This window comes from Mus caroli, chromosome 16, assembly GCF_900094665.2.
Source record: "Mus caroli chromosome 16, CAROLI_EIJ_v1.1, whole genome shotgun sequence".
Classification (NCBI taxonomy): domain Eukaryota; kingdom Metazoa; phylum Chordata; class Mammalia; order Rodentia; family Muridae; genus Mus; species Mus caroli.
The window spans coordinates 40,828,729-40,853,738 of record NC_034585.1 but is presented as its reverse complement, the minus strand read 5'-3'; the positions used below and the strand labels follow the sequence as shown (position 1 = coordinate 40,853,738).

At 44.7% G+C, this 25,010-nt stretch overlaps 2 protein-coding genes and 1 long non-coding RNA gene across 12 annotated transcripts in view; 2 read left to right on the top strand and 1 right to left on the bottom strand.

Moving 5' to 3' along the window:
* Positions 1-12,395, top strand: part of Gramd1c (GRAM domain containing 1C) — a 77,597-nt gene extending 65,202 nt beyond the window's left edge. For 5 of the 6 annotated variants that reach the window (XM_021184889.2, XM_021184890.2, XM_021184891.2 and 2 more), the window contains 8 exons: positions 550-668; positions 1,962-2,104; positions 2,858-2,961; positions 4,504-4,680; positions 5,783-5,840; positions 9,131-9,241; positions 9,503-9,608; positions 10,592-12,395. In XM_021184889.2, the coding sequence (XP_021040548.1) occupies positions 550-668; positions 1,962-2,104; positions 2,858-2,961; positions 4,504-4,680; positions 5,783-5,840; positions 9,131-9,241; positions 9,503-9,608; positions 10,592-10,672 (899 nt within the window). In that variant the 3' untranslated portion in view covers positions 10,673-12,395. The remainder of the gene's footprint in view (positions 1-549; positions 669-1,961; positions 2,105-2,857; positions 2,962-4,503; positions 4,681-5,782; positions 5,841-9,130; positions 9,242-9,502; positions 9,609-10,591) is intronic. The other variant, XM_021184893.2, reaches the window with a different exon arrangement.
* On the bottom strand, positions 9,394-13,427 carry LOC115029565. The gene is made up of 2 exons (XR_003835122.1): positions 13,281-13,427; positions 9,394-9,893 (listed from the first exon to the last, which is right to left on the bottom strand). It is a non-coding gene; the product is annotated as an uncharacterized LOC115029565 (long non-coding RNA).
* Positions 12,989-24,985, top strand: Zdhhc23 (zinc finger DHHC-type containing 23). Of its 5 annotated transcripts, none has more exons than XM_029470371.1 (5): positions 12,989-13,127; positions 13,576-13,844; positions 18,561-19,271; positions 21,316-21,372; positions 23,386-24,985. In XM_029470371.1, exons 2-5 carry the CDS (start codon positions 13,702-13,704, stop codon positions 23,651-23,653), a joined length of 1,179 nt encoding a protein of 392 aa, XP_029326231.1. In that variant the 5' UTR covers positions 12,989-13,127; positions 13,576-13,701; the 3' UTR covers positions 23,654-24,985. The 5 variants fall into 5 exon arrangements, with proteins under 5 accessions (XP_029326231.1, XP_029326228.1, XP_029326230.1 ...); XM_029470368.1 differs by having other exon boundaries at positions 21,205-21,372; XM_029470370.1 differs by having other exon boundaries at positions 12,990-13,018; positions 21,205-21,372.
* Positions 24,986-25,010: the final 25 nt, after the last annotated feature.

The following is a 25,010-nucleotide window of genomic DNA, read 5'->3' as shown; positions in this document are numbered from 1 at the left end:
GGAAAAAACAACCTTAGCAATTTCTGAAATGCCTGTCAACGTATTTCATTCCTTCTGTACCACACGTGTATGGCAAATGGCACCCTCGGTGCCCACTGTTATCAAATCAATTTATGAGACTCTGAAAAACATTGAAGGCACTCTGGCATCCCGTGTACCAAATCCTTAGCTACAATGTACATCCCTGTGTAGAAGTAAATGAACTTATCCAATCACATGCATATTTGCTTGTCTCTAATTTAAATGGCAAAGTTATAGCTAAACTAAATAATTACATTACAATGATGTCTGTATGGTTCATTATCAGTAATTGTCTGGTTTGTATACCTATTTTATATACCTGTTGCCCAGAGTCACAGAAGAACTTCTCTGGTGAAAGGGGTTTATAAATGAAGATCGTTCAGAAGCCCCTGATGTGTATCACCTATAAGAACAATGACTCATATGTAATCTTCCTTTTTCATTAATGGGGGTTAGGACTGCTTGTAGCTAGATAATTCTCAAACTACACCTTTGATTCCACTTAAAGCCTTTGTTTGCTCTGGTTAGATGTGGTATCTACCCCCTGGACAGTTGAATCTGGAGGCAATCAGCTGCGAACCATGACCTACACCGTAGTCCTCAGCAACCCGCTAACTGGGAAGTATACTGCTGCCACAGAAAAGCAGGTATGTGTGTGATTCATCTGTCCAGGTTCCAGAGGAGTTCTCAAGGGAGAATGCTCAGGCATGCTAGCTAAGCCCTCCATCCCTGGGCTGTGCTCTCCAGCCTGCAGTTACACTTTAAAGACAGGCTATTTATTTATTTATTTATTTTGTTTTGTTTTGTTTTTTTGAGGCAGGGTTTCTCTGTGTAGCCTTGGCTGTCCTAGAACTCTCTATGTAGACCAGGCTGGCCTTGAACTCACAGCCTACCTCTGCCTCCTGAGTGCGTGCTGACATTAAAAGCCACATACAAACAAATCTATAAAAATATAAACTGAAGTGTTGTCCAAAAATTATATTGATGCCTCAGATGTCTTTGAAAACAAATCTGGAGCCGTGGAGAGGTGCTGGCAGAGGGCAGAGGTGGGGCTCACATGGAAGACAAGATAATAGTTAACATGGCAGGAGGTAGGTGATGAGCTCGTGAGGGGTCACTGTGTCCCCTTCTGCACATGTCTACAGTTTTGCATAATAGAAAATTTTAAATATTTCTAAAATCTAACTTATAAGATCATATCAGGGGAGAAACCCAAGGCACCAGACAGCTGCTGTGACATACGGGGAAAATTGCTTTTAAGTCATAAACACAAGCCAGTACCCCTCCCCTCTCAGTGACTAGAGCGGCATTGGCTTAGAGCTGAGTGTGTTTGGCCAGTCTGGGCAGGAGTATCTAGTACTCCTGAAGAGCCCTGCACACAGCCCTGCACACTGAAGAGGTGCGCTGTTACAGTTTTCCCATCCGGGTTAAGGAAATGTGATTCCCTTATACAAAAAGCGATCAGGATTGTGGAATAGGAGAATCTTCTATAAACTTAGAAGCCGGTCCTTCCTCCTTCGGTGATGGGTAGAGGTGTGCTTAACCGAGAAAGGCTTAGCTGACAGATCCCCTCAGTTCTATTTAGGGAGAGTGATGTTTGTCTGGTTGCTCCATACTTTGGCTTTAAAAAAACAACAGCAGCAGCAACAACAACAAAATGTTTGGCTTTGTTAACTTTGATGAATGTGAGAGTTAGGGCCCATGTATTATTCAATTTATTTTTGAATTGTCAACTTACTTTTTTAACTTAAAACTCATTATAGCCAAGAACCACAGAAAGATTATGCAATTTGTTTCTCACTCTGTCCGACTTTATCGTTTGATTTTTTTGATGTGTTTTATATCTGTGAGAAGGAACTTCAGTGTATATGTTCTAAATTGCTGGGGACCCCAAACACATTGAAAATATGCATGTAAGCATTTTTACCTTACTTCGGCAGACCCTGTATAAAGAGAGCCGGGAAGCACAGTTTTACCTGGTAGACTCCGAAGTGCTGACACACGATGTGCCCTATCACGACTACTTCTACACTTTGAATAGATACTGTATCGTGAGATCTGCAAAACAGAGATGCAGGCTGAGGTGAGTCCCCGCAGGCGCATGCGTGCATGAGTAACCCGGGGTATGCTGTGTAATGCCAGCCCTGAGGTCTTAGCCAAGCACCCCAAAGCTTTGCTTCTTGCCTAAATCACATGTCCAGCAGTGGTCGGGAGAGAGGTGGGAACCCGCACTCAAGACCGAAATTCATAAAGGTTTTGGCATCCTGGGGCTTCACAGTCCAGAATAAACGTCCTTCAGTTGCTACAGGAAGAAAAAGCTGTAGAGTTGGCCAGAACTCGTCCTGTGATCCAGTGTAAGGGTCTCAGGGGTCAGGAGATTAGGGGAATGCATGGCGAGCCATAAGGTCCTCTGCTGCAGTGGGAATGAAGAAGGCTGGCACCTTGAAGAGCGAGGGCCATCGAAGGCTTTGCTTGGCTCTAATTAGTAGAATTACTTTTGACTAGTGTGTGATCACTAGAGATCCCTGAGGCATTTAGAAATTTATTTAATTCCTTAGCATTTACCGCAGCCTTCATTGCTGTTTAGGCAAGGGTAGAGTATTCCAATTTGATGAGGTTATTAGCAGCTCACAATGTTTTTAAAAGAAGAACAAATTTTATTTGATAATAGTAATGGCATTTAATTCTTTTGGCTCTCCACAGAATGCAGCCTCACGTTTCATTGCAGTGAAATAGCTAAAGTAGTCTGTGACCACAGTCCCCTGAACTCCTCCGATCTCCTCTGCTGGCTAAAGTCTGTCTCTAAAGAAATATTATTTTCTTCTCATCCCATTAGAGTCTCCACAGACGTGAAGTACAGGAAACAACCATGGGGCCTTATCAAGTCTTTAATTGAGAAGAATTCCTGGAGTTCACTGGAGAGCTACTTCAAAAAGCTTGGTCTGTAAAGCATCTGTATTTACCAAGGTCTCGTTTATTAGCAAATGGGCTGTTCTTCATTAGGACGAGTAGAGGGGCCAGATGTTGATGCTGGAATGGTTTACACCAACCTGGCTTCCGTTACCTTACTTGCTCTGCCAATAGTGGGATTTTAACAACACTGATGTAATGCTTATTATACACACACACACACACATGTATGTATATATATACATATATACATATATATACACATATGTATACATATATATTGTTGTTGTGTGACATATATATATGTATATGTATATATATGTGTATATATATAATATATATGTATATATATATATATGTGTATATATATAATCTGTCACACAACAAAAGTTTACTTACATCGCAGTGCCAGCATTTCCCCGTTCACAGAAACCCTGTGAAGTATAGGTATGGTTGCTTTTCCCCCACTTTACTGTTAAGGAAATTAGGAGCGCGGTTCAGTGACTTGTCCAAGCTCACAGCTTCTGTCTCTGTGAGTAGCCAAGATGCTGACCACAGTGAGAGCTTCCAAAATTAGGTTATAGATCCTCCTGTCCTCACTCACACCTGCAGGACCCCAGGGCTCCACCTGTCTCCTTGACTGCAGCTTTCCTGGGCTTCTGTAGGCCCACTTGGCAATGGTGCCTAGGCCCACTTGGCACTGGTGCCGTGTTTAGATGAGGATTTACTGGAGGTGCACTGGGAGCTGACCATGGGAAGCAATGCAGCTGTCGTGCTGGGACATTTCTTCATATATACAGAAGGGAACACTACCTATGTGAACATAATTAATTTCAGTGAGGGAAGAGCCTGAGGTCGGTCATCTCCAGCGACAGAAGGCTGCATGTATGCTTCAGTCTCTGCTGGTTATCAGTCCTCCGGCTCTTTTCCCTCTGGCTGTCTCATTATTAAACTTCTCATCAGCTACAGAGAAAGTGAAGCTTAAACATGAGCTTGTCCACTGGCTAACGAGCTTCTGATGGTAACGGCTGAGCAGAGGGAAGAACTAAAATAAATGACATAAAAATAAGATATTTAGTTTGTTTCAAGATTCCCTTTACCAGAATTTTCTCTCCAAACGTTAGAACTTCTACATGTTACTCTCTCCTCTAGGGTTGAGCAGCACTGAGAGATCCTGCCTTGGAAATCCTTCTAGCGAGCTCGTGGATGTGTGTGAACCCTTGTTTCCATAAGTGAAGCCATTCCGTTAATATTTAATAGAGCATGTAGCAAGTTTCCACCTCTGACCCCATCATTTATTGATACACATTCTTCCTAGAATAATGAAGCCTCACTGTAGGGTCATTAGCATCTCTAAAGCTTTTAATTAAGAATAAAGTTTGAATCTAGTCTGTAAAACCTGAGGTCTGATTAGAGAGGATTATCAAGGCCCAAACAAGCACATCTATGCATGCACACACATGCACACACACACAGACACATACACACACACAGAGACACACACACACCACTTGGGTCTTACAGTTGAGAAAGCTTCCTTCTTATCCTTATCTTTTTAAAAATTCTTCTTAGAATCCGATTTGTTAATGGAAGAGTCTGTGTTGAGTCAATCCATTGAAGATGCTGGAAAACATAGCAGCCTACGCCGGAGAAGGCGGACCTTGAACCGGACAGCAGAGCCCGTTCCAAAGCTGTCCTCTCAGCACTCTTCCACAGATTTGGGCTTCGAGGCCAAAGTCGATGTTACAGGTAGCTGCGGCTATTAAACAGACAAACGACTTAGCCTAAGGATGCGTGAGGCGCCTTTTGTCTATGAGAAATGTCATTTAAGGGAGCCTGCCTTCCTCTTCTTTTTGATAATATTAATACTCTGAATTTCTGAACAGCAGCTACTACTATAGAAGCCTAAAGGAGGAACAGTTGGTACATGGCAGGCATATAGTACGTAGAGTATTTTATTTGGCCTGTACAGCATTTAAAATTTTTAGATTGACTGTACTCATATAGTACATGCCTTTAGTCCCAGTGCTCAGAGGTAGAGGCAGGTAGATCTCAGTGAGTTTGTGGCCAACCTGGACTCTCTAGTGGGTTCCAGGCCAGCCAGGATTACATAGTGAGATGCTACCTCAAAAAAGAAAAACGATTTGATATTTAATAAAATATTATGTCTGATGGCCCTGTACCAAGTCTCTTCAGACAGTGTGCCGGGCTCTGTCCCCAGCATGAGCCACTAGCCCCAAGCTTCTGTTTATTTCCTGCTTAACATCTATAGATGTCTGATGTCTAACTCGGAGTGTACTGTCGAGGGCTAGCCTAGGCAAACTGATGAGATTGAGCTTGACCACCAGTTTTGCAGTGTCCTTGCTTTACTGCTATCCCAGGTCTCAGAGGTCTAAAGTTGCCAACCTCTCCAATCCCCCTATAGTACCAGTCCTCCACTAGATTTTTTTTTTTAAGCTTTGCAGAATCACACGTAGCCACTGATTAAGGTCAATGGCTTTTTTATACTTTGAAGCGTAAAGATTAGGCCCCAGTGATTGGTGATTTTTGTTTTGTTTTGTTTTTTAAGGAGAGAAACGCTGTGTATTAGCTCAACTCAACTGTTCTTAGCAGAGATAGTTACTTAGCTGTATATCATCCACTGACTTTTTAACTCCATAGTAAACTAATTTGTTACATATCTCGAATTGTCCGGGGCTCTCTTATTGTAGGCGTGTTTTACCTGTTAGCCAGGGTATCACAATTTCACCCTAACCATTTTATCTTTGCAAGTGGCATTTTCGAGTTAATGTCAGATGATTATTAACTTCAAACAGTGTTCACAGGCCTTGCTTTCACCTCTCACCTACAGGAAAGAGAAAGGCCGTGGACAGTTGTGACACCGCCCTTATTGTGGTGATGAGTGTATTGTAAGTATTCCTTGTTCGTCTTGTGTTCATATTATTAGTTTTTAAGTAAGTCCCCAAAGAATTGTTAGGCATTCGTGGTTTGTTTTTTTTTTTTAAACAAAATTTTAAATTAATTAATTAATTAACTTATTATATGTGTGTACACTGTAGCTGTCTTCAGACACTCCAGAAGAGGGCATCAGATTTTTGTTGTGGATGGTTGTGAACCACCATGTGGTTGCTGGGATTTGAACTCAGGACCTTTGGAAGAGCAGTCGGTGCTCTTAACCGCTGAGCCATCTCACCAGCCCCTCGTGGGTTTTTAAAAAAGGACTTATATTTATTTTATATGTGTCTGTGTGCAGTACCTACCGAGGGCAGAAAGGACATAGATGCCCTTGGAAGTGGAGTTACATACAAAGGGTTGTGAGCTGCTCTGTGGGTGCTGGGTACCAAATCCTAGGGCTCTGCAGAGCAGCAGCTGTCCTTAACCACTGAGCCATCTCATCAGCCTCTGCATCTGTGCTTTATTGGGTAGAAATGGCTGCTACTGATCACATTAAACTATAAAAATCAGCCTGATATGTTTTGTTTGACAGTTTTTAATGTATAGGTTTTCAGAATTATAAAATTTAAGGGAATATAAAATATATGCTCAGCATATAAAAAAAACAATCTGAGCTATTTATATGAACCCTATGGGTTTTTATGGGAAGTTCTGTAAATTTAAAGAAAATACATGTTGGTAAAATTCTAATAAAATGATTCTACTATGCATAAATAGATCAGGGGTGCTCATGTTTATGTGAGTAAGAGTCATTTAGGAGTTGGCTAAAATGCAGATTTTTTCAGCCCTGAGTTCAAAGGTCATTTCAGAAGACTTTGACTAGTGAACAGGAAAATTTTAAAACATTTAAAAATATTTAAATGTATTTTCATGTGTATAGGTGTTTTGTTTGCATGTACCTCTGTGTACCACATGCATGCCTAGGGACTACAAAGGCCAAAAGAGGCCACTGGATTCCCTGGGACTGGAGTTACAGACAGTGGTGAGCAGCCATGTGGGTGCAGGGCTTCAAACAAGAGCAGGTAGTGATAGAATTTAAAGCACACACTCTAGGTTATCCTTATATAGCAACTGTAATATCCAAATTGAATTCAAGACCACCCAGTACCTTCCCCCTTAGAAAAGGGCTTTCCAAACTGAACTAGCAGGCCAAGTACAGAGTCAGATAAGGAAGCTGGTTGACTAAACAAATGTAAAAACATAGTTTTAGCGGTCAAAATGACTAAGCTTGCAACTGCCAAAATAATATTAGCTGTTCTCAGAGAAATAACCATAACAAGATAGCAGCTCCCAGAGAATCCCCTACCCCACCCCACACTGAATTCTGAGGAAGACTGTAGACCTCCCTGGCCTTGCTAGAATTCTCTGGGACGTTAATAGCTAAAGGATGACCACATCATAGTAACCCACCATGGGGACAGGCAAAGTCAGTCACTAGGCCGAAGGGTTACTGAGTCACTACACAAACCAACCAATGCCTGAAAGGGTTACTTACTACCACCAATGAGAACCATGTTGCTCAAATCTGCCCCTTACAAAGGTATAAAAAGTGTGTTTTCTTTGTTCTGGGTCTCTCCTCTGTCCTGCACGCTGGGGGTGGGGCGGGTCCCCAACATGTTGGAATAATAAAAATCCTCATGCAGTTTGCAGTGATGGCGGTCTCTGTGGTCTTTGTGAGTGAATGTCTTTTGACGAACTCCAACACAACCACACTGTGAAAAATATTAGGCGATTAGTCTGATGCTTGTGTATATTATGGGAACCTACCTAGCAAGTTACACCTCAGAGTTCTAATTCTACATGGCTGCATGTGAACCTTGAGGGGAGTCCCTTGATTATATGAATTGTTTGACTCTGTAGTCGACTGGGTGATAATTTTTGGAGTGAAGCTCTTAGCTGGTTTTCCTTACTACAGATTTCAGAACAAGCAGAAAGTACTTGTTATCCTGTTTAGAGTTTGCTGTTGTGTTTTTGAGAAGGAGCTATGAAGTCTTAGCCTTGAACTGTCTCATGACCTCCTGCCTCAACCTCCCTAATGCTGGGACAACCTGTACACACCACCGCCCTCAGATCTCTTGTTGGGTTTTAGAAAAGGTCTTCAGATTCTAATTAAATCAGTTTGCTATGACATTTTTGAATGACAAATGTTATCTTATTTTGTAGGAAAGTGTATATATGTAATATATATACATGTGTATGTACACATCACTTCTGTGCCATGATAATTTTACAGATTTGATTTCCTTGTTACCTTTAGTTTTTTTCACATACTATCTATATACTTTTTCTTTTTCTGTGCTGCCTGGAACCAAAGCCAGGGCCCCGTGCATACTAAGTAATCATTCTACCACTGAGCTATGCCCTCAGACCCAATAAGTCTAATTTGAGGCAGGTAAATCTTTTAACAGAACTAAATAAAGGCATATAATACTACTTATCAGTTTGTATACGTGTGTAATGAGGTCTGTATTCATTTGAAAGGCTGATATTAAAAATAAAACATTTACTTTGAGTGTAAAAATGTTATATTTACCCTTAATATATGCTTGGGATTTATCTGGTACTTTCTTTGTTCCAAGAGAGTATCTATCTATCTATCTATCTATCTATCTATCTATCTATCTATCTATTTATCTATCTATCTATGCACTTTTTTTTTTTGCTTCCACTGGGAATAAAAGATAAGGTTGTGATGTCCCTAAAATCAGCTGCATATTGATCTTCATTTCATTTTTAAAATGCAGTATTATGGGTGCATAATTGCTTAAGCCAGTGTAACTCAAAAATAGACCTTGAAAGCTTACCTGGTCAGTTTTAAAACTGGCAGCTGCACAGGACTGGCTGGGATTGATCGGAGAACGGAGAGGGGTCAGAGGCCATCTGCGAGTTGAGGCTATTCAAGGAATTTTCTCATCTCCCTAGCCATTTCCCATCATTCTCTTTGGCATCTATACAATACTTGAAAGTACTTATTTCATATTATGAAATCGGGATAATTTATTGAACTATAGAAAATGGTGTAGATCGTATATAGTTGAAAGCTTTCACATATATATTATTTTACCCTCTTTAGTTTTTAGTGGTGGAAGGGAGTCTTGGGGGTGAGGTCTGGCTTTGTAGTCCAGGCTGCCTCATCCTCTCCAATCACAACAGACTCTATGGTGCTGTGTGCTGGGCTACCTCTGCTGCCCAGCCTGCAGGGCAGGTCAGTGCGGGTTAACCAACTGTCATTTACTCTGCACAGCTTGCTGCTGCTCGTTCTGCTGAATGTGACACTATTTCTGAAGCTGTCAAAGATAGAACACGCCACCCAGTCCTTCTACCAGCTTCACCTCCAGGGAGAAAAATCTTTAAAGTAAGTCTCCAACCCCAGCCTGGCCCGTCTCCATTGCCTGTTCCTTTGTTGTAGAAAACTCTACAGATTAACTCTAGAGATTTTGACCTGCTATATCTTGTCATACACACTTAGTTCCCCTCATTACCCGACCAGGGATGATGCGGGGTGGTGGTGGGTTTGATTTTGTGTTTTATTTGCAATTCATGGGGCACAATACTTTCTGTAAATAAAAGATAAGCAGCTGCTTTCATGATTTAAAAAAAAAATTTTGTCTTCTAGTTTAGTTTCTGACAGGTTCTCAAGAACAGAAAATATTCAAAAGAACAAAGATCAGGCCCACCGTCTAAAAGGAGTACTCCAAGATTCCATAGTGATGTTGGAACAGGTAGGCCGGTTTGTTCCTCAGGGGTGTGAATGGGCAGGTTCTCAGCTAGGCAGTCTTTAGACACGCCTTGTCTATGGTTGCTTAGTAACTCTTCTCCCACTTCATCGTTCTCTTTTGGTTCACGCTATTCTCTCACTCAGTGAATGACCATGCCTTATAGAGAAGAGAATCCTTCTCTCTTCGTTCTGTAACCACCTCTATAAATTCTTCTATCCTTGAGCCCCTTTGCTCTTTGGGAACATCTGGCTCAGCTTTGTGAGGTTCATGCTTAGCCCTGTGCCCAACCTGAAACAGATAATCCAGGTTTGTTGAATGAACAAATGAACCAATACAGTAAGGGATAAGGTATATTTCTTGGTCTCGAGTTGCTTTAATTTTATGAGAGAAGTCAGTTACCCTACAGGCTTTCAAGTCTGTTTTTAAAAGTGCAGGGTTAAATAGTATAGAAGTGTGAAGTTGGTAGTGCTCTGGGAGCTCAGAGGCAGGGTGTTTGGGGAAGATGGTGTGGGGTCAGTAGGTACAGGTACATTTCAGAGCTGGGAAGAGAATCTTGAGTGGATTAGGAAGACATGGCTCAGCTGTGGGGCTCGATGTGTTCAGAGAAGAGTGGAAACACTACTGAGCCTTGAGGAAGGTCTAAGAAAACAAGTCTTTCCCTCTGGATAATCAGAGAGGCTTCCTGGGAAGTACACGGCATGGAAAACTATATGGCCCTTAGTACCTGGTAAGAACTCTCTAGAATTCATATAGCACATACTGGAGAATCAGGGATTGATGATCTGATTTATTTGAGCATATCTATATCTATCTATCTATCTATCTATCTATCTATCTATCTATCTATCTATCTATCTATCTATCTATTATAGATGTTTGAATCAAATACATACATTATATGTGTATACATATACATATACTCATGTCTTTTGGAGTAAAGTAATTGGCAAAAATTGAAGTCTGATTTTTGATCATTTTGTTTGCAGCTGAAGAGCTCACTCATTATGCTTCAAAAAACCTTTGATTTACTAAATAAGAACAAGTCTGGGGTGGCTGTGGAGAGCTAGTGCTGAAATGTGGAAACCAAAGAGACATCTGGACCTAGAAGGCAACATCTGGAAGGAAATCGGAGGATGAAGACTGTCACTGTCATAAGGACATTTCTGATATTTTTATTACCAGGATTTCTACCAGGAAAGCTGTATTTAAATAACATTTACTCAATGACTACTCTCCAATAGCCTTAAGACTCTATCTTTTCACTTCTTATAAATACTTTTAAGCTGTGAATTTCTCCAGTGAACCATGAAATATATTTTGGAATTGAAATTCTGTGACACAAAAGGGGAAGGAAGGCACGGTGGGTAGGATGGCTATTCTTCCATAGTGAGGCTTGCTACTTGATCCTTTAAATTTATTTATGTTAGCACAGAGTCCCTGTGTGCCCGGGGTGGGGTGGGGTGGGGGGGGCTGCGTTTGTAACTGAGTTTAAGAGCCTAAAAAGGTAAGAAGAAACCCCTCAATCATTTATCACCTTAAAGGATCATTTTCCAAGTGCATACATTCCAGGCTTGTATCTTTAAATTTTACAGTGCCTTCCTGACTTGGCCTCAAGGCCAGTGGTCAGACCTTTTGTATGTCCGAAAGAGTCATTGGCCATGTTGTATCTGAATGAAGGGATATATATGTATACACACACATATATACATGTACATATATACATATGTGTGTGCGTATATGTATGTATGTATATGTACCAAAGGTGAGAGTATCCTTTATATATCAAAAAGACTGAACAGTAATTTAGGAGAAGGAAGTATATAGGACATCAATGCTCATAATGAACTACTTTCAGTTTTAGAAGTCGTAAGATTATTATAAAATCTGGGCATTCCATGACAGATCAAATTGAGTCCATGAGTAATGCTTAGATTCAGCTTAGCAACACCCATGATAGAGGTGGCCCATCAGGTAGAAAATAATTAATCACTTTTCAGTAGCAGCTAACTTGTCTTGCTGGCAAATTATAACCTGGACACAAACTTGCACTCAGCAATAAAGACTAGGGGACATGCAGGTTGACCGGAGTTGAGAGGCACAAGCTTGGGCTCTCAGGAAAGCCACTCAGGCACTTGTGTCAGTATCAGTGGTTTGTGAAAATAAGGACTTGGCGACTTGACTTGAAATTAGTTGTGTCCCCGGGGATTTAGGAAATGTTCAGGACTTATTTATTGTTTTGTTTTCTAGCTGTCTTTCTAGAACACGCACATATATTTATTTTTATTGAATATCCATTGCCTTTAGTCAATGTTTCCTTTTCCTCAGTGTCACCAAAGCCAAATGTCATTGCTAACAATGTTTTTGAGACGCCTGTAGGGAATAAAAATACTGGCTAAAGGGAAGGGTTTCTCTTCATGAATCCTAACTAATTTCCCTGGGGAAGGGGGCTTCGGAGTAATACCTCCTGTTCTGTTCTGTTCTGTTCTGTTCTGTTCTGTTCTGTTCTGTTCGGTTCGGTTCGGTTCTGTTTTGTTTGTGATAAGAACATAGGAAGTCTCTGGCTGTGAGTTTGAGTGACTGGATTAAAAACTTCAGATTGTTAAATTTAGAAAAATGTTAACTGTCAAAGTGAATGCTTTTGTGGTTTCTCTTAAAGCACTTCACCATATACCTCAAAGATTATCCACGTCACTTTGTAGATAAAACACTAAATATGTACGTAGAATTAATGAGATCTTAATCTGTTATGTTTGGATTGACTTCAAATAAAACCGGAAATGTTTAAGTTGTCGTTTTTTCTTCTGTTTCTGCTTAAAAACCAAACCAAAACCTAGAAAGCCTGGGGTAGGGAAAACCTGTAGGTAGGCCCACAGTTCTTACAGATTTGTGCTGCAATACAAACCCAGAGGGGAGTCTCTTGGGCAATTTCATTGCAAATGCGCAGACTACTGAATCAAAAGTACCACCGAAGGCCTGGCTGGAACGCAGCCCCAGCCTCCAGGACTCGCGAGCGAGAACAAGTTGGATAAGCCGGGCTTGGGGTCCACAGCGGGCCTCAAGGGAAGGCGGGAGACTCGTGGGGTGGCACCCCTGAAGGCGGCCACGGTGCGGATCGAACCCCAACGCCTGTTGCCGGCGCTGGAGGACCGCTGGCGACCCGCGGAACTCCGGCGGCGCGCGAGCGCCGGGGTCCGATCCCGCACCCCGGCGGCACCCCGAGGGCCCCGGCGCAGGTGCGAGGTGGCCCGGCCAGAGCGCGGCGGGGGAGGAGCCTCGTGGGCAGGCGGCGCACGTGCGGGCGGCGGGATCCCGGCGCCGGGGGCGGGGCACCCGGAAGCGCGCGCCGACCTGCGGAGCGGCGACCGGGGGCGACTGGCTCGCTCGGCAGGCGCGCGCACCGGCGGTGCTCACAGGTGGGCGACTCCGCCCGGCACGCCCGAGCCCGCCGTGCGGGGTCGCAGGCTCAGCCGCGCCCAGGGGAGTCGGTCCTCCTCCGGGTCCCCGCCTCTGTCCGGAGGGCAGGTAACTTCCCCGCCAAGGTCATTCTCCAGGCCCGCCCACGCCCTCGGAGCGGCGGGTTCGGAGTGGGCTGGACCGGCGACCTCGGGGCTACTGGGGCTCCTGGCATCCCCGGGCCGGTGGGTGGTTGCAGCGCCAGGGCGTCGCTGCCTGCACCTGCGAGGGTGAGTTTCCTCGGCGCGCAGCCTTGGGGTGGGGACAGCCCGGCCCTTCGAGCCGGCACTCGCAGGTGAACTGGGCCGCCCTAGCTCTGCTGTCCCGGGCCGCGTGGTCGGCTGTCGCCATGGGAACGGCTGGTGCCCAGATGTTGCTAGCCTAGCTGGGAAGGGGAGGGGAAGATGCTCAGAGCCCCAGAAGTCAAGGAACCCCCCTGTCAGGCCACGCGGAGCCCGAAAAGCCTGATGAAAGCAGGACCCTTCCCCCCTTTTCATTTTTTTTTTTTATTGCTCAGGCGTTGGCGTTAATGAGAAGCAAAGATGTGTTTACAGGATGTGAGTTGAGTTCTTGCCACCTTTACCTTCCGAGAGCTTCTTATGCCTCTTGGTGACAGGTACAAATCCGTACACTAAAGGGCAATATGAAGCCAGTCAAAAAAAAGAAAACCGAAGAACCTGAATTGGAGCCCTTGTGCTGTTGCGAATACATAGATCGAAATGGGGAAAAGAACCACGTGGCTGCCTGTTTGTGTGATTGTCAAGACCTCGATGAAGGCTGTGACAGGTAAGCTTACAGTTTCCAGATGCTGACCCCACTGGTTCTGTTGAGACCTACATATATATATTCCTTCAGGTTTGCCATCCAGAATGCTGGGGTTTGTTCTTGCTATTCCAAAGGATCTAAAATAGAGGATTTTTTTTTTTTTTTTTTTGCTGTCAGGTGTGAGGATTTTAACAGTTTTCATTTTAAAGGATCATGGAGGATAGTAAGTATATAAACACAATCCAGCACACACACTGCAAGTTTAAATGAACACTCCAGAAAGTTCTATATTTTCAGTGATCTTAGTAGGACCCATGCATGGGGTTGTTCTCACGTGGTCACATGGAACTTGAAGGGTGAAAGATAGCTTCTCTGTTCTCAGTTCACCCCATATTTCCAGAGAGAGAGAGGCCATGTATACCTTGTGGGGAGTGACTGTTTTTCTGTGTGTAGCAACACAATCCTGGTTGGAATATTGTCTTATCTTTGGCCTTTACTTTGACCACAATCTCAGCGATGGAGATTGCTATCTAAAAAGAGAGCTTTTAACCTCAGTTAAAACCAGTTTGTATCAAGCAGCAATAAACTGCTTTTAGCCATTTTCCTAAATATATATATTTTAAACATCTGCTTGTGGAAGGCATAAAGTGATAGGAAGAGGGATGTTGGAGACAAGCTTTTCCCAGAAATTGTCCCTTCTGGCTACAAAGTCATGGTGACTGTAGATTGTTAATCAGGCCAAGAACAGCTTTTCATGGGGACCACTGCAGTCTTCTGTCACTCTTGACTCGTAAAGCCCACTACCTCTTTGTTCCTTGTCTCTTTCTATAGTATTTCTTTTTAAATAGGTAGCCTTAAATATAGCTTCTTGAGACTTAGTCTAAAATCCATCCTGAAGAAAATAGAGCACTTTGCACTAAGGAATGGAGAGTGGATGCCAGTTCCATAATGGCCATCACTCAGGACGGTGGCTTTGCCACTAACTTCGCCAACTCTTCCTCTCTCCTAGCCCTTGGGGCCCGAGCTGTCCTGAGTTCTCTCCTCTGCCCTATCTTTTTTCCTGGAGACAGGCTGCCAGTTCCCACCACTCCTACTACTCTGACTCCAGGTGATGTCTCCCGTTCACTTTAAGGTGTGTCGTGCCTTAAAAAAAAAGCCTACAGTTATTTTTGCCTAAACTACCTTTTCTTTCTCGCCTGTCTTAGTCCACTTAGGCTGCTGCAACAAAATACTTCAGAGTGGGTACATTACAAGTGATGGAAGTGGACTGTCTACGGTTCTAAAGGTGGAGAAACCCAAAGTCCAAGTGCTGGCAGATTTAGTATCTAGTGTGGCCCCTCTTCCTCACGGGTGGTATCTGCTCACTGCATCCCCACCCGGCAGAATGGATGAAAACCCTGCCTTTCTTGGTCTTCTTTTGTGTGGATGTTAATCTCATCCACACTCTGTCTGTCCTGTTGACCTCACACTCCCCAAGAGCCCCACCTCTGAATAAGATTGCATTGAGAGCTAGGTTTGAACTACATGAATTTTAGCCACTGATATTGGCTCGTTGGCAGTCTACCTCTGCCCTCTCCAAAGAATGTCTTCACATGAAAAACATACCCCGTGCCTCCTAACAACCTCCAGTATTTAATCATTCAAATGTCAGCACAGACATCTTAAGTTTGCAGAGTGGTCTGGGTGGCATCGAGTAAATCAGAAATGGGTGAAACTCACGAAGGACTCTGCATGAAGCTGTGGGCCTGTCACTAACAGGCTGTTGGCAGAAGAGAGGTTAGAAGTGCTTCTTGCTCTTGCAGAGGACCAGGGTTCAATTCCCAACACCCATGTGTGACATCTTACAACTGCCTGTAATTCCAGTCCCCAAGGGAGCCGGCATGGTCCTCTGACCTCAGTGGGTATGAGGCACACATGTAATACATGGTATATACATGTAGGCAAAACACTCTGTACACATAAACTAATAAAAAGTAAAGAAGAAATAACAGACTGTGAACTTTCAAAACACAATAGTGGGACATTCTTTGAAAGACATTCCCAGGGTGGGAAAGAGAAATGAGAAAGAAAAGGAATGGCACGTCCCATACCCACAGGACAAATGACATTTGTGATGCAAATATCCTACCTTCCAGACACAGTGCTGAGCTAGAAGTATGACTTTGCTCCTACTGTAGCTCTTATGCATTGGAGTCTTGTGGTTGCACAGAGCTTGTGGGTGGCTGGCTACACCATCTTGGGTCCTGGTCAGTTCTTCCCCTACAGCTTTCCTAGGCACTGCCTGGTGAGGCTCTCTGCAGTGGTCCCATACCTATTGGTACACAAGGCAACACCCTCATGAGGGCTCTGTGGTACTTCTTGGCCTCAGCCTCGACATTCTTTGGGACATTGTTTGACATTGATATGGATAGAGTAATGCCTCCATGGCTCTTGTATTCTTCGGGGCTGTAGAACTGGGAACAAATGATGCCACCCACATTTACCGCTGATGCCCTTGGGAGTAGTGGCCTCAGTAGCCTATATTGCACCTGGAGGTGTCTGTGGGATGAGGAATGTGGGGAACAGAGATTTGATGTGGTACTAGGGAGTGGGTCCTGAAGTTTCAGAAGGGCGTTCTGAGCCGTTTTCTGTGAAACCACGTTGCCATTGTGTCCCAGGCACTGGAGGCTTCTGCCTAGAGCTTTAAAGGGTCATCCTCCTGTTGCCTTGGTATATACCCCAGGGTCCATCCATACTGATCTCAGATGCTCTCCTCCACACAGGCTTGCAGTTACTGTAAAGACAGGTTCAGAAGGCCAAGAACTTTTCAGATCTTCAAGTTATGTTTCCCCTTTGGTTATACATTTTTTTTTTCTTTAAAGTCAGTGTATGTGTGTTTATATGTATTGTGTGTGTTTCTGTGTGTGCGCACATATGTGCTCCTGGTAGACAGTGTTTAATGTCAAGTGACTTTCTGAATAGTTTCTCTGCCTTATTTTTTTGAGACAGAGACTTTCAGTGAGCCCAGAGCTCCTTTATTGGCCAGAGTAGCTGACCAGCAACTTCCTGGAATCCCCCTGTCTATTCCCCTCACTCCCCACAGCACTAGACTCTAAGTTCATACCCCCACGCCTTTTTATTTTATAATGCATGGGCCTGAGTATGCATGTGAGTTCCGTGGCTTTGATGTGTAGGTCAGAGGACAACCTGCCAGTCGTTGGCCCGTGAAGACTGAACACAGGTCATCAGCCATGGTCACAAGCACCTTTATCCACTGAGTCACCTTGCTAGCCCCATGTCCAAATTTTCACACGGGTACAGAAGATCTGAATTCGTTCCTCTTGCTGCCATGACAACTGAGCCATCAACCTAGGCCCTAACGTAGTAGTAGTTGTTACTGTCGTTGTTTTACTGTTATTATGTTATTGTTTGTATATGTAGTTGTATGTAGGCCAGAGATGTGTCAGATGTCTTGTGAAATAGATCCCCACCCTAATTTTTGAGTCAGGGTTTCTGGAGCTCGCAGACTGGGCAGGTTGGGTAGCCAGTGAGCCCTGGGGAGCCACTGCTCTCTCCCTAGTGCTGGGGTCACAAATGCTTCTTAGCACTGCGCCTACCGTTTTACACGGATGCTGGAAATCTAGACTCGCGTCCTCATGTTTGAACAGCAAGCATCTGCCCACCAGACCTTTTCCCCAGCCCCTCCTTCCTTTATTCCCACTGGTGCCTGCATCCAGGAGAAGCTGTGCACCCCCCCCCCCCCAAACACTTTAGTTAATACTCTGTTCTACTGCGCCTCAATCCTGCCTCCTAAAGAACACAGTTCAACTACGGGCTTCATAAATGGCGTTCTCTGCTATAGCTTCATGTGGTGGAAGAGTTTATAGGCTCCTGGGGCCTCTCTTATATAGGCCCTAATCCCATTCGTGAAGATTTTCCTGTGATTTGTGACCAAATCACCTCTTACAAGACCTCCCTCTGGAAGTCTTGCCATATCGTTTGCTCTGGCCTTGAATTGCTGGGCTCAGATATCCTCCTGCCCCAGGCCCTCATGCAACTGTGAATGAAGGTGTGTGCTACCACACCCCGCAGCTTCACTTCTTAGTACTTAGGTGTTGAGAATTCTGTTTTAAAATTGGAACACTCAAATAGCAGCATGCCTCCCTGCAAAGTCAGCAGACCCCATTCTGTGTAGTCATCAGACTTATTTTAGTTTGCACTTCATTTTTGCTCAAGCAGACTCCTGTCTAGGACAGCCTGGTTCACTCTCAGGGCACAGGACAGGCTTTGAATGCACCTACCTCTCTTCAGTGAAGCACTCCCTTCCATTGCTAAGTGACCATCAAGGTTAAGTACAGCCCACACCTTCCCACTAAGCACCTTTGATGTCTGTCCCCTGAGCTTAAGACCTCCCTGGAAGACCATTACCGCTTACCTAATGCCTTTTGAATTCTCACTGTCAAGATTTTATTTTAAAGATTCATTTGAGTGTACACCACTCAGGTCTAGACCTTTGTCCAGAATATGTGTATGTAGCTGTGTATTTAGGAAAGATGGCTGATAGTTAACATTTATAAGCATTGTCTTCCTATTTTAAAAAAAATGATACATGAATCTGAAAAGCTTGTGTTTAGTACTGTGAGAATAAAACGTTGGCTTTGGTGTCTTCTCATTTCTGCTGCTGTTTGACATTTGGGGCCCTGTAGGTTTTCATTCACCAGATCCACGTGAAACACATTCTCTGTTCTCTCTGAATAGATGGCTTACCTGTCAATCACTTCGGCCGGAGACTTGCGAAAGAATCACGGATACAATTTCTGATCGCCTCCGAATTCCTTGGCTCAGAGGAGCCAAAAAGGTCAATATTAGCATCGTCCCTCCACTTGTGCTTTTGCCAGTTTTCCTTCACGTGGCTTCCTGGCACTTCCTGCTGGGGGTGGTGGTTCTGACCTCCCTTCCCATGCTGGCACTCTGGTATTACTACCTCACTCACAGAAGGAAAGAACAGACGCTGTTTTTCCTGAGCCTCGGGCTGTTCTCACTGGGCTACATGTACTATGTGTTCCTGCGGGAAGTGGTTCCCCAAGGGCGAGTGGGGCCCACTCAGCTGGCCCTCCTCACCTGCGGGTTATTTCTGATACTCATAGCCTTGTACCGAGCCAAGAAGAATCCAGGCTACCTCAGCAACCCAGCATGCAATGACAAATCCCCAAGCAACAGCCAAATTGAATGCCCGGTCAAAAAAGGGCAGGAGAAGACCAAAGGGTTCCCCAGCACAGATGCCTCGGGGAGCCTCAACAACCGCACACTGAAGGACGATGTTAGGGGTTCCTCCAGGGTGGGGCTTGACAGCCCTGCCAAAGTGAAGGAAGACTGGTGTGCCAAGTGCCAGCTAGTACGACCCGCCCGGGCATGGCATTGCCGGATATGCGGTATCTGTGTACGGAGAATGGACCATCATTGCGTCTGGTATGTTGGAAAAATCTGGATTCCCAGAAACTAACTAAATCCATATCCTAGCCATTTCGATCTTCTTTTATGGTGTCCTAAAATGTCTCTTCCCCAGTTTTACACCTTGTAGATATTTGTAGGCTGTGAGGATGTTCCCACTTAGTCATCAGGTTTGTGAGTCTCTCAGATTTAGTGCCTTCAGTCATTTCCTGAAGATTAGTAGAAAAACTTCGGGAGGGTTTTTTTTTTTTTTTCCTTCCTTTCTTTTTCTTTCCTATCTCTTTTTTTCCCTTCCAATTTCCCTTTAATTGGTTTTTAAAAATGTATTTAGTCAGGAACTGTGGAGATGGCTCTGTTGGTAAAATGCTTGCTCTGCAAGCACGAGGCCCTGAGTTCTTTCCTCTATACCCTCACATGAACGCCATGCTCAGTGGCGCGTGCTTGTTATCCCAGCACTGTGAAGGCAGAGACAGGAGCTTGCTGGCCATTGCATCTAACTGAATTAGCAAGTTGGCAAGTTCAGTAAGAGACCCTGACTAATAAAACATACTGTAGACAATGATTGAGAAGATACCAGCATCAAACTTTTATTCCACACGCAAGTGTATACACACACACACACACACACACACACACAGACACTATAGCATAATTGGTATCTGTCTTTTCCCCTGTTCCTCTTGAACAGAGAATTCTGGGAGGCGGTCCCTGTCCTCAGGTGACTGTTCGCTGGCTGTATATCCTTCATCATTTTATGCAACCAGGGATTCCACTCACCCTTGTGCAGTTGCCGTCCTATCAAATGTCCCTGTATTGTTACCTGCCAGGAGATAGGCTTTGTTTTGTACCTTCCAGCTGGCCTGTGACAAGGAAGGCACATCAGGCCCATACCATATAAGGTGTTGCTCTAAAACTCAGTGAGTGACTGAGTGAAGGGAGTGTTAGCACTCAGCTGCGAAGACTGGGAGTGGCAAGGCTGTAGTTGTATTGCTCTCTGGGCAGTGTGGGCTACTGAACTACATTAGGCCTGAAGAGAACAGGAGGGAGGGAGACTGTAGGAGGTGCTAGAGGTCTTGAAGTGGCCCTAAGCCAGGGGCAGCCTTTTCTGGGACTTGTCTTTCTCTGTAAAGGGTGTTTTCATTTTTAGATGGGCACTTTTTTGCCTTTATCATTTACTCCCATTATGTGCGCATGCACGTGAATGTGGTGGCCCATTTCCAAATGCTTGCTTACAGAGTCTGACAGCCTGTCCCATGGGACACCTCTGGCCATTGAGCATTCTGTGATGCTTGTGCAGTAGTGATGGCCGGCTTGTGCACCCTTCCCTCACAGAGGCCATGACACAGGACCATCTTTTACCTGACCTGATTCCTAATACCTTGTTTGCCACGCTGCACCATAGCTGTGACTGCTTCCGAGCCTCTGTTGCACTCATATGGACTAAACATAGTTTGCTATTTTGTGCCGGTATTTCTGACAGGACTTTTCAAGTTTTCATAACTGCTAAATAAACTTTCCTCACGGCTAGGTAATAGACCTCACTTACTAAGATTTAGGGACAGGGGCTGGGGGTGTAGCCCAATGATAGTGTTTGTCAAACGATAAGCTGGGCTCTGTCCTTAGCACTCCATAAAAACCCCACATAGGCGTATACACTGCATGTGTGCAAGCTCTGTATCTGTATGGATAGATTTGCTAGCTGTCTTTGCTGTGTTATTAGTTCCAGCTTTAAACTAAGTGATAATGGTGCTATCCTTTCATAGAGAATGTGAGACTTTGTCACGCCGTAGACAGGTTGTTTTTTTCCCCTAAGACGGAAACGATAATGATTTGCTGTTTCATAACTGCAGTTCTTACTGTCGGTTTTTCAAGGCTTTCTTGTATATCACGTGAGTTACAGGAGACATTCTCAAACAAATGTATTTGTCCCTCCCCCCCCTGCTGTTTTGAGGATAAATAGCTGCGTCGGAGAATCAAACCATCAAGCATTTATACTTGCCCTTTCCATCTTCTTGCTCACTTCGGTTTACGGAATATCGCTGACCTTGAACACCATTTGTAGGGATAGAAGCCTCTTCACAGCCCTCTTCTACTGTCCTGGAGTTTACGCTAATTACAGGTAGGTTGTGCAACCCTCTGTCAGGACAAAGTAGTAAATGTTGCCACAAGTGAGGGTTACTTGCTCCTAAGCTAAGGCAGCAGCTCTCAGTCAAAGCCTAGGATGGGCCTTGGGGATGGTGGGCACCCCTAGCATTGCCAGCAAAATACTGCAGTGGTTATGAGTGAGCTTGCAGGGTAACGTCAGAAGCATCATCGATGGCACACACCTTTAGTCCTAGTGCTTAATGTGCAGAGGCAGGGTCTCTCTGCGTTTGAGGGCAGCCTGTTCTACAAAACAAGTTCTAAGCCAGCAAGGACTCCATAGAGGGACCCTGCCTCAACAAACAAACAAACAAACAAACAAGGCTTGGCTCTATCAGGGACTCCACAGCTGGGAAGTTTCTTTGTGCCTGAGGTCGCAGTGTGCTCCTTTTGAGGGACATTCCTATCTGTGTAGCCTTTCTTTTCTCTCTAACCTCTCATGGTTTGTTCTAATTTTTTTTTTTTTTTTAAATTCACCACTCATGATTACTGTGTTATCTAGGTCAAGATTTCTTAGGCATCATTAGGTGGGAACCCATTTATAAACTTCAGATTTCCATGCAGTGTTGTAAGTGGGGCTCTTGTGTATTGATCCACCCCCCACACACTGAGGTATTCACGCCACTCCCACCCCTACAGACCAGGAGCGCTTTTGCTGCTCCTACCTCCACATGCCAAGGGTGCTCGTGCCCCTCCCCCACACACACCGGGGTCCCCTTAGCACTCTCGCCCTTACAGAGCAGGAGTGCCCTTGCCAACTTCCATGCCACACACCAAGGGCCCCTCCACTGCTGGGTGCTTCCTGTCCATTCTCTAAGTTCTTCACTCAGCATGAGGGCTCTGGGGTCTGGATTGGTTCTCTTCTTTCCTCTCACTCTTAGGTCTCAGAGCCAGCTCTGTTTTTGCTACCACACAGCCCTGCGTGGTGTTAGTTCGTAGTAGTCTAGATTTGGACATTATAGATATTTGAGGGCGACAACTAGCCCTCTCTTCTCGTGGTAACTTTCTTCTCTAGACCTATGGAAAGTCATTGGGAATTCCTTGCCATCATGAGGGTAATAAAGTTGTAAGACAGAATGCCTGTGTCCTTGGTGGGTTGACTCAAGTGAATAGGTGCCCAGTGCCACCATTATGTCTCACCTCATCCTTGTAGTGGTTCCTGTCGCTTCAGCTTTATGGAGAAGTTTCGGGTTATCATCTGTGAACTCCTATGTAGTTTACAATTGAAGAGTCTGTGTGTGTCTTTTTCCAGCTAATTCTTCAAGTGTGTATGCCCCTCCCTGTAGCTCATGAGGGAGTGCGGAAGATGATCTTGCCATGTTTGATTTTGTTTGGAATGTTAGGTTCTTAGAGATATTTATTTTTAAAAATTGTTATTTAATGTAAATCTATGTGAATGTATGACTTCTCACAGAGGCTGGAAGGGGGCATCTGGTGGGCATCTGATCCTTAGGAATGGATTTACAGGGGGTTGTGTGCTAACTCTCTTTAGGGTACTAGGAACTGTCCCCAGGACCCTGAGCCATTGCTCCAGCCTGGCTCTTAATACGTAAAAGGCTGTTGACAGTGAGAGTTATCCTTTCTGTGCTCAGTCAGCACTAGATTGCAGACATAACAGTAGCCCTGTTCTAAGGTTACCATCTACAGCTTCTTAGAGGACACCAACAATGCCTCCTGGAACCTGTTTCCTCCCTAGTTAGTTATAACAGTTACAATTAAGAATTGCTCATTCATTCAGCAAACAGGTGCTGAATACCTTGTTGTCTGCAAAGTATAATAAGACATCCTTTGCTAAATGTAACTAGAATGTAGCTAGAAAAACATGTACTAACAATCCAAAGGAGAATTGAAAAGTTTCAATGGGGCTTTGGCATTCTGAGGATACTACGATATCCTTTGGTAGGGTTAGGGGGTGGGGGTGGGGACCGGAGAGGCGCTGGAGTCCTTACTGACAAGTACAAAATGTTCAGAAAGACCCCTTCCTCCACAGCTCAGCCCTGTCCTTCACCTGTGTGTGGTACTCTGTGATCATCACAGCCGGCATGGCCTACATCTTCCTCATCCAGCTGATAAACATCAGCTACAATGTAACCGAGAGGGAAGTGCAGCAGGCCCTTCGCCAGAAGACCGGGCGCCGGCTCCTCTGCGGGCTCATCGTGGACACAGGCCAGTACAACAGGGGCTTCCTGCGCAACTGGCTCCAGTTCTCCACCCTAGGCACACACACAGTCCACACCCCTGCCGAAGACATCGTCTGAAGTGCCTTCCGCGCAGCTCTGCGGGACATTCCTGTCCTTTCCATTTCACATGTCAGTGTCCATGCAGGATTCATTTCCACCGCCCACTTCTCAGAGGGACTGGAGGGCTATACTCAGGTTTGGAGAGAGGACTGGAGAAAGGGCCATTTTTCTTCTGCCTTTATAACTTACGGGAGTTTAGTCTTGAAGCTGCGAGACAGAGCCATTCCTTCCTGTCACCTTGCTGACTCAGGCACCAGATGCTGCACAGAGGCTGTGGATCACTCAAACCATTCATATAAGGAAGGATGTTAGCCAGAACTCGGGGCATTCCTTGCCCTCCTTTCAATTCTTAATAGCCATATGACCCCTTGGTAGAGTCACTTTTCCCGAGTCTCAGGTTCATCTGTATGGGGGCTTCTGCTGCCTGGCTACCTCACGGAGCAGCCATGATGGCCACCTGAGGAGGGATGTGGAAACATTCCAGCCCAGTCAAGCACTCAGAGGAATCAGGCATCAGGAAATCCCTGGGACCGAAGCAGACCACCTTTTGGTCAGAACATTGACACCGATACTATTAAGACAATCAGTTTGTACAGTGACGGAAATTCTCCGTGTTAGACTTTGTTCTCACAGGTTAGCAATGACAAGAGGGTCAAGAAAGGTCATCTTGTCTTGAGAAGGACAGCGGATGAAGATGATGATTATGTGCGCAGTGTGGAATGGGAAGAAATTTATTTATTTGTTAATATATCATCTTATAGTTATAATCCTAACAAGTTTTTCCCTCCTTCCATGTTTTACCTGAATGAGGCGCTAGCACACTGGTAGTGGTGGCTGGAAGGTGAGGAGACTGTCCTCTGAGAACACTGCCCCTCTTCTGTGGCTGTGGAGGCTGCTTACTATCAAGGGCTTGATTTTTTTATTATTGTTCGTGTATTTCCAGTGCTGTAGGTTTACGGCACTGAATGGGAACATCAGCCTGCCATGAACTCTCTACGGGGTGACTGACACCTTCCCAGGTCCACACTACCCATTAACCTCCCTAGGAACGCGCATCTCACTAGGAGAGAAGAGCACGGCACATGCGCTCCCCAGCACGGAACAGAGCATTGCTTTCCAGCTCTTCCCCAGGACTAAGATGATTCCTTTGTGTCTCAGAACTGAAACTTGGAGAAGTCTGCAGATTGGGCCCTCTTTCTGCCATAGAAACAGGAGGAAAACTCCATCTTGAAAGCATTTGTCTTTTACACGTGTACTGTTTCGGGATCCCAAAGATAATCTGTGAGACCTTTTTTTTTTAAATTTATATTAGGTATTTTCCTCGTTTACATTTTCAATGCTATCCCAAAAGTCCCCCATACCCACCCCCCAATCC

What these genes read in the sequence shown, in the direction of transcription:
- Zdhhc23 (XM_029470368.1), top strand. Translation starts at nt 13,702, where the DNA reads ATGAAGCCAGTCAAAAAAAAGAAAACCGAAGAACCTGAATTGGAGCCC. An exon ending in CTCGATGAAGGCTGTGACAG is followed by an intron (nt 13,845 to 18,560) that starts GTAAGCTTACAG and finishes CTCTCTGAATAG; the next exon opens with ATGGCTTACCTGTCAATCAC. An exon ending in ATGGACCATCATTGCGTCTG is followed by an intron (nt 19,272 to 21,204) that starts GTATGTTGGAAA and finishes TGCTGTTTTGAG; the next exon opens with GATAAATAGCTGCGTCGGAG.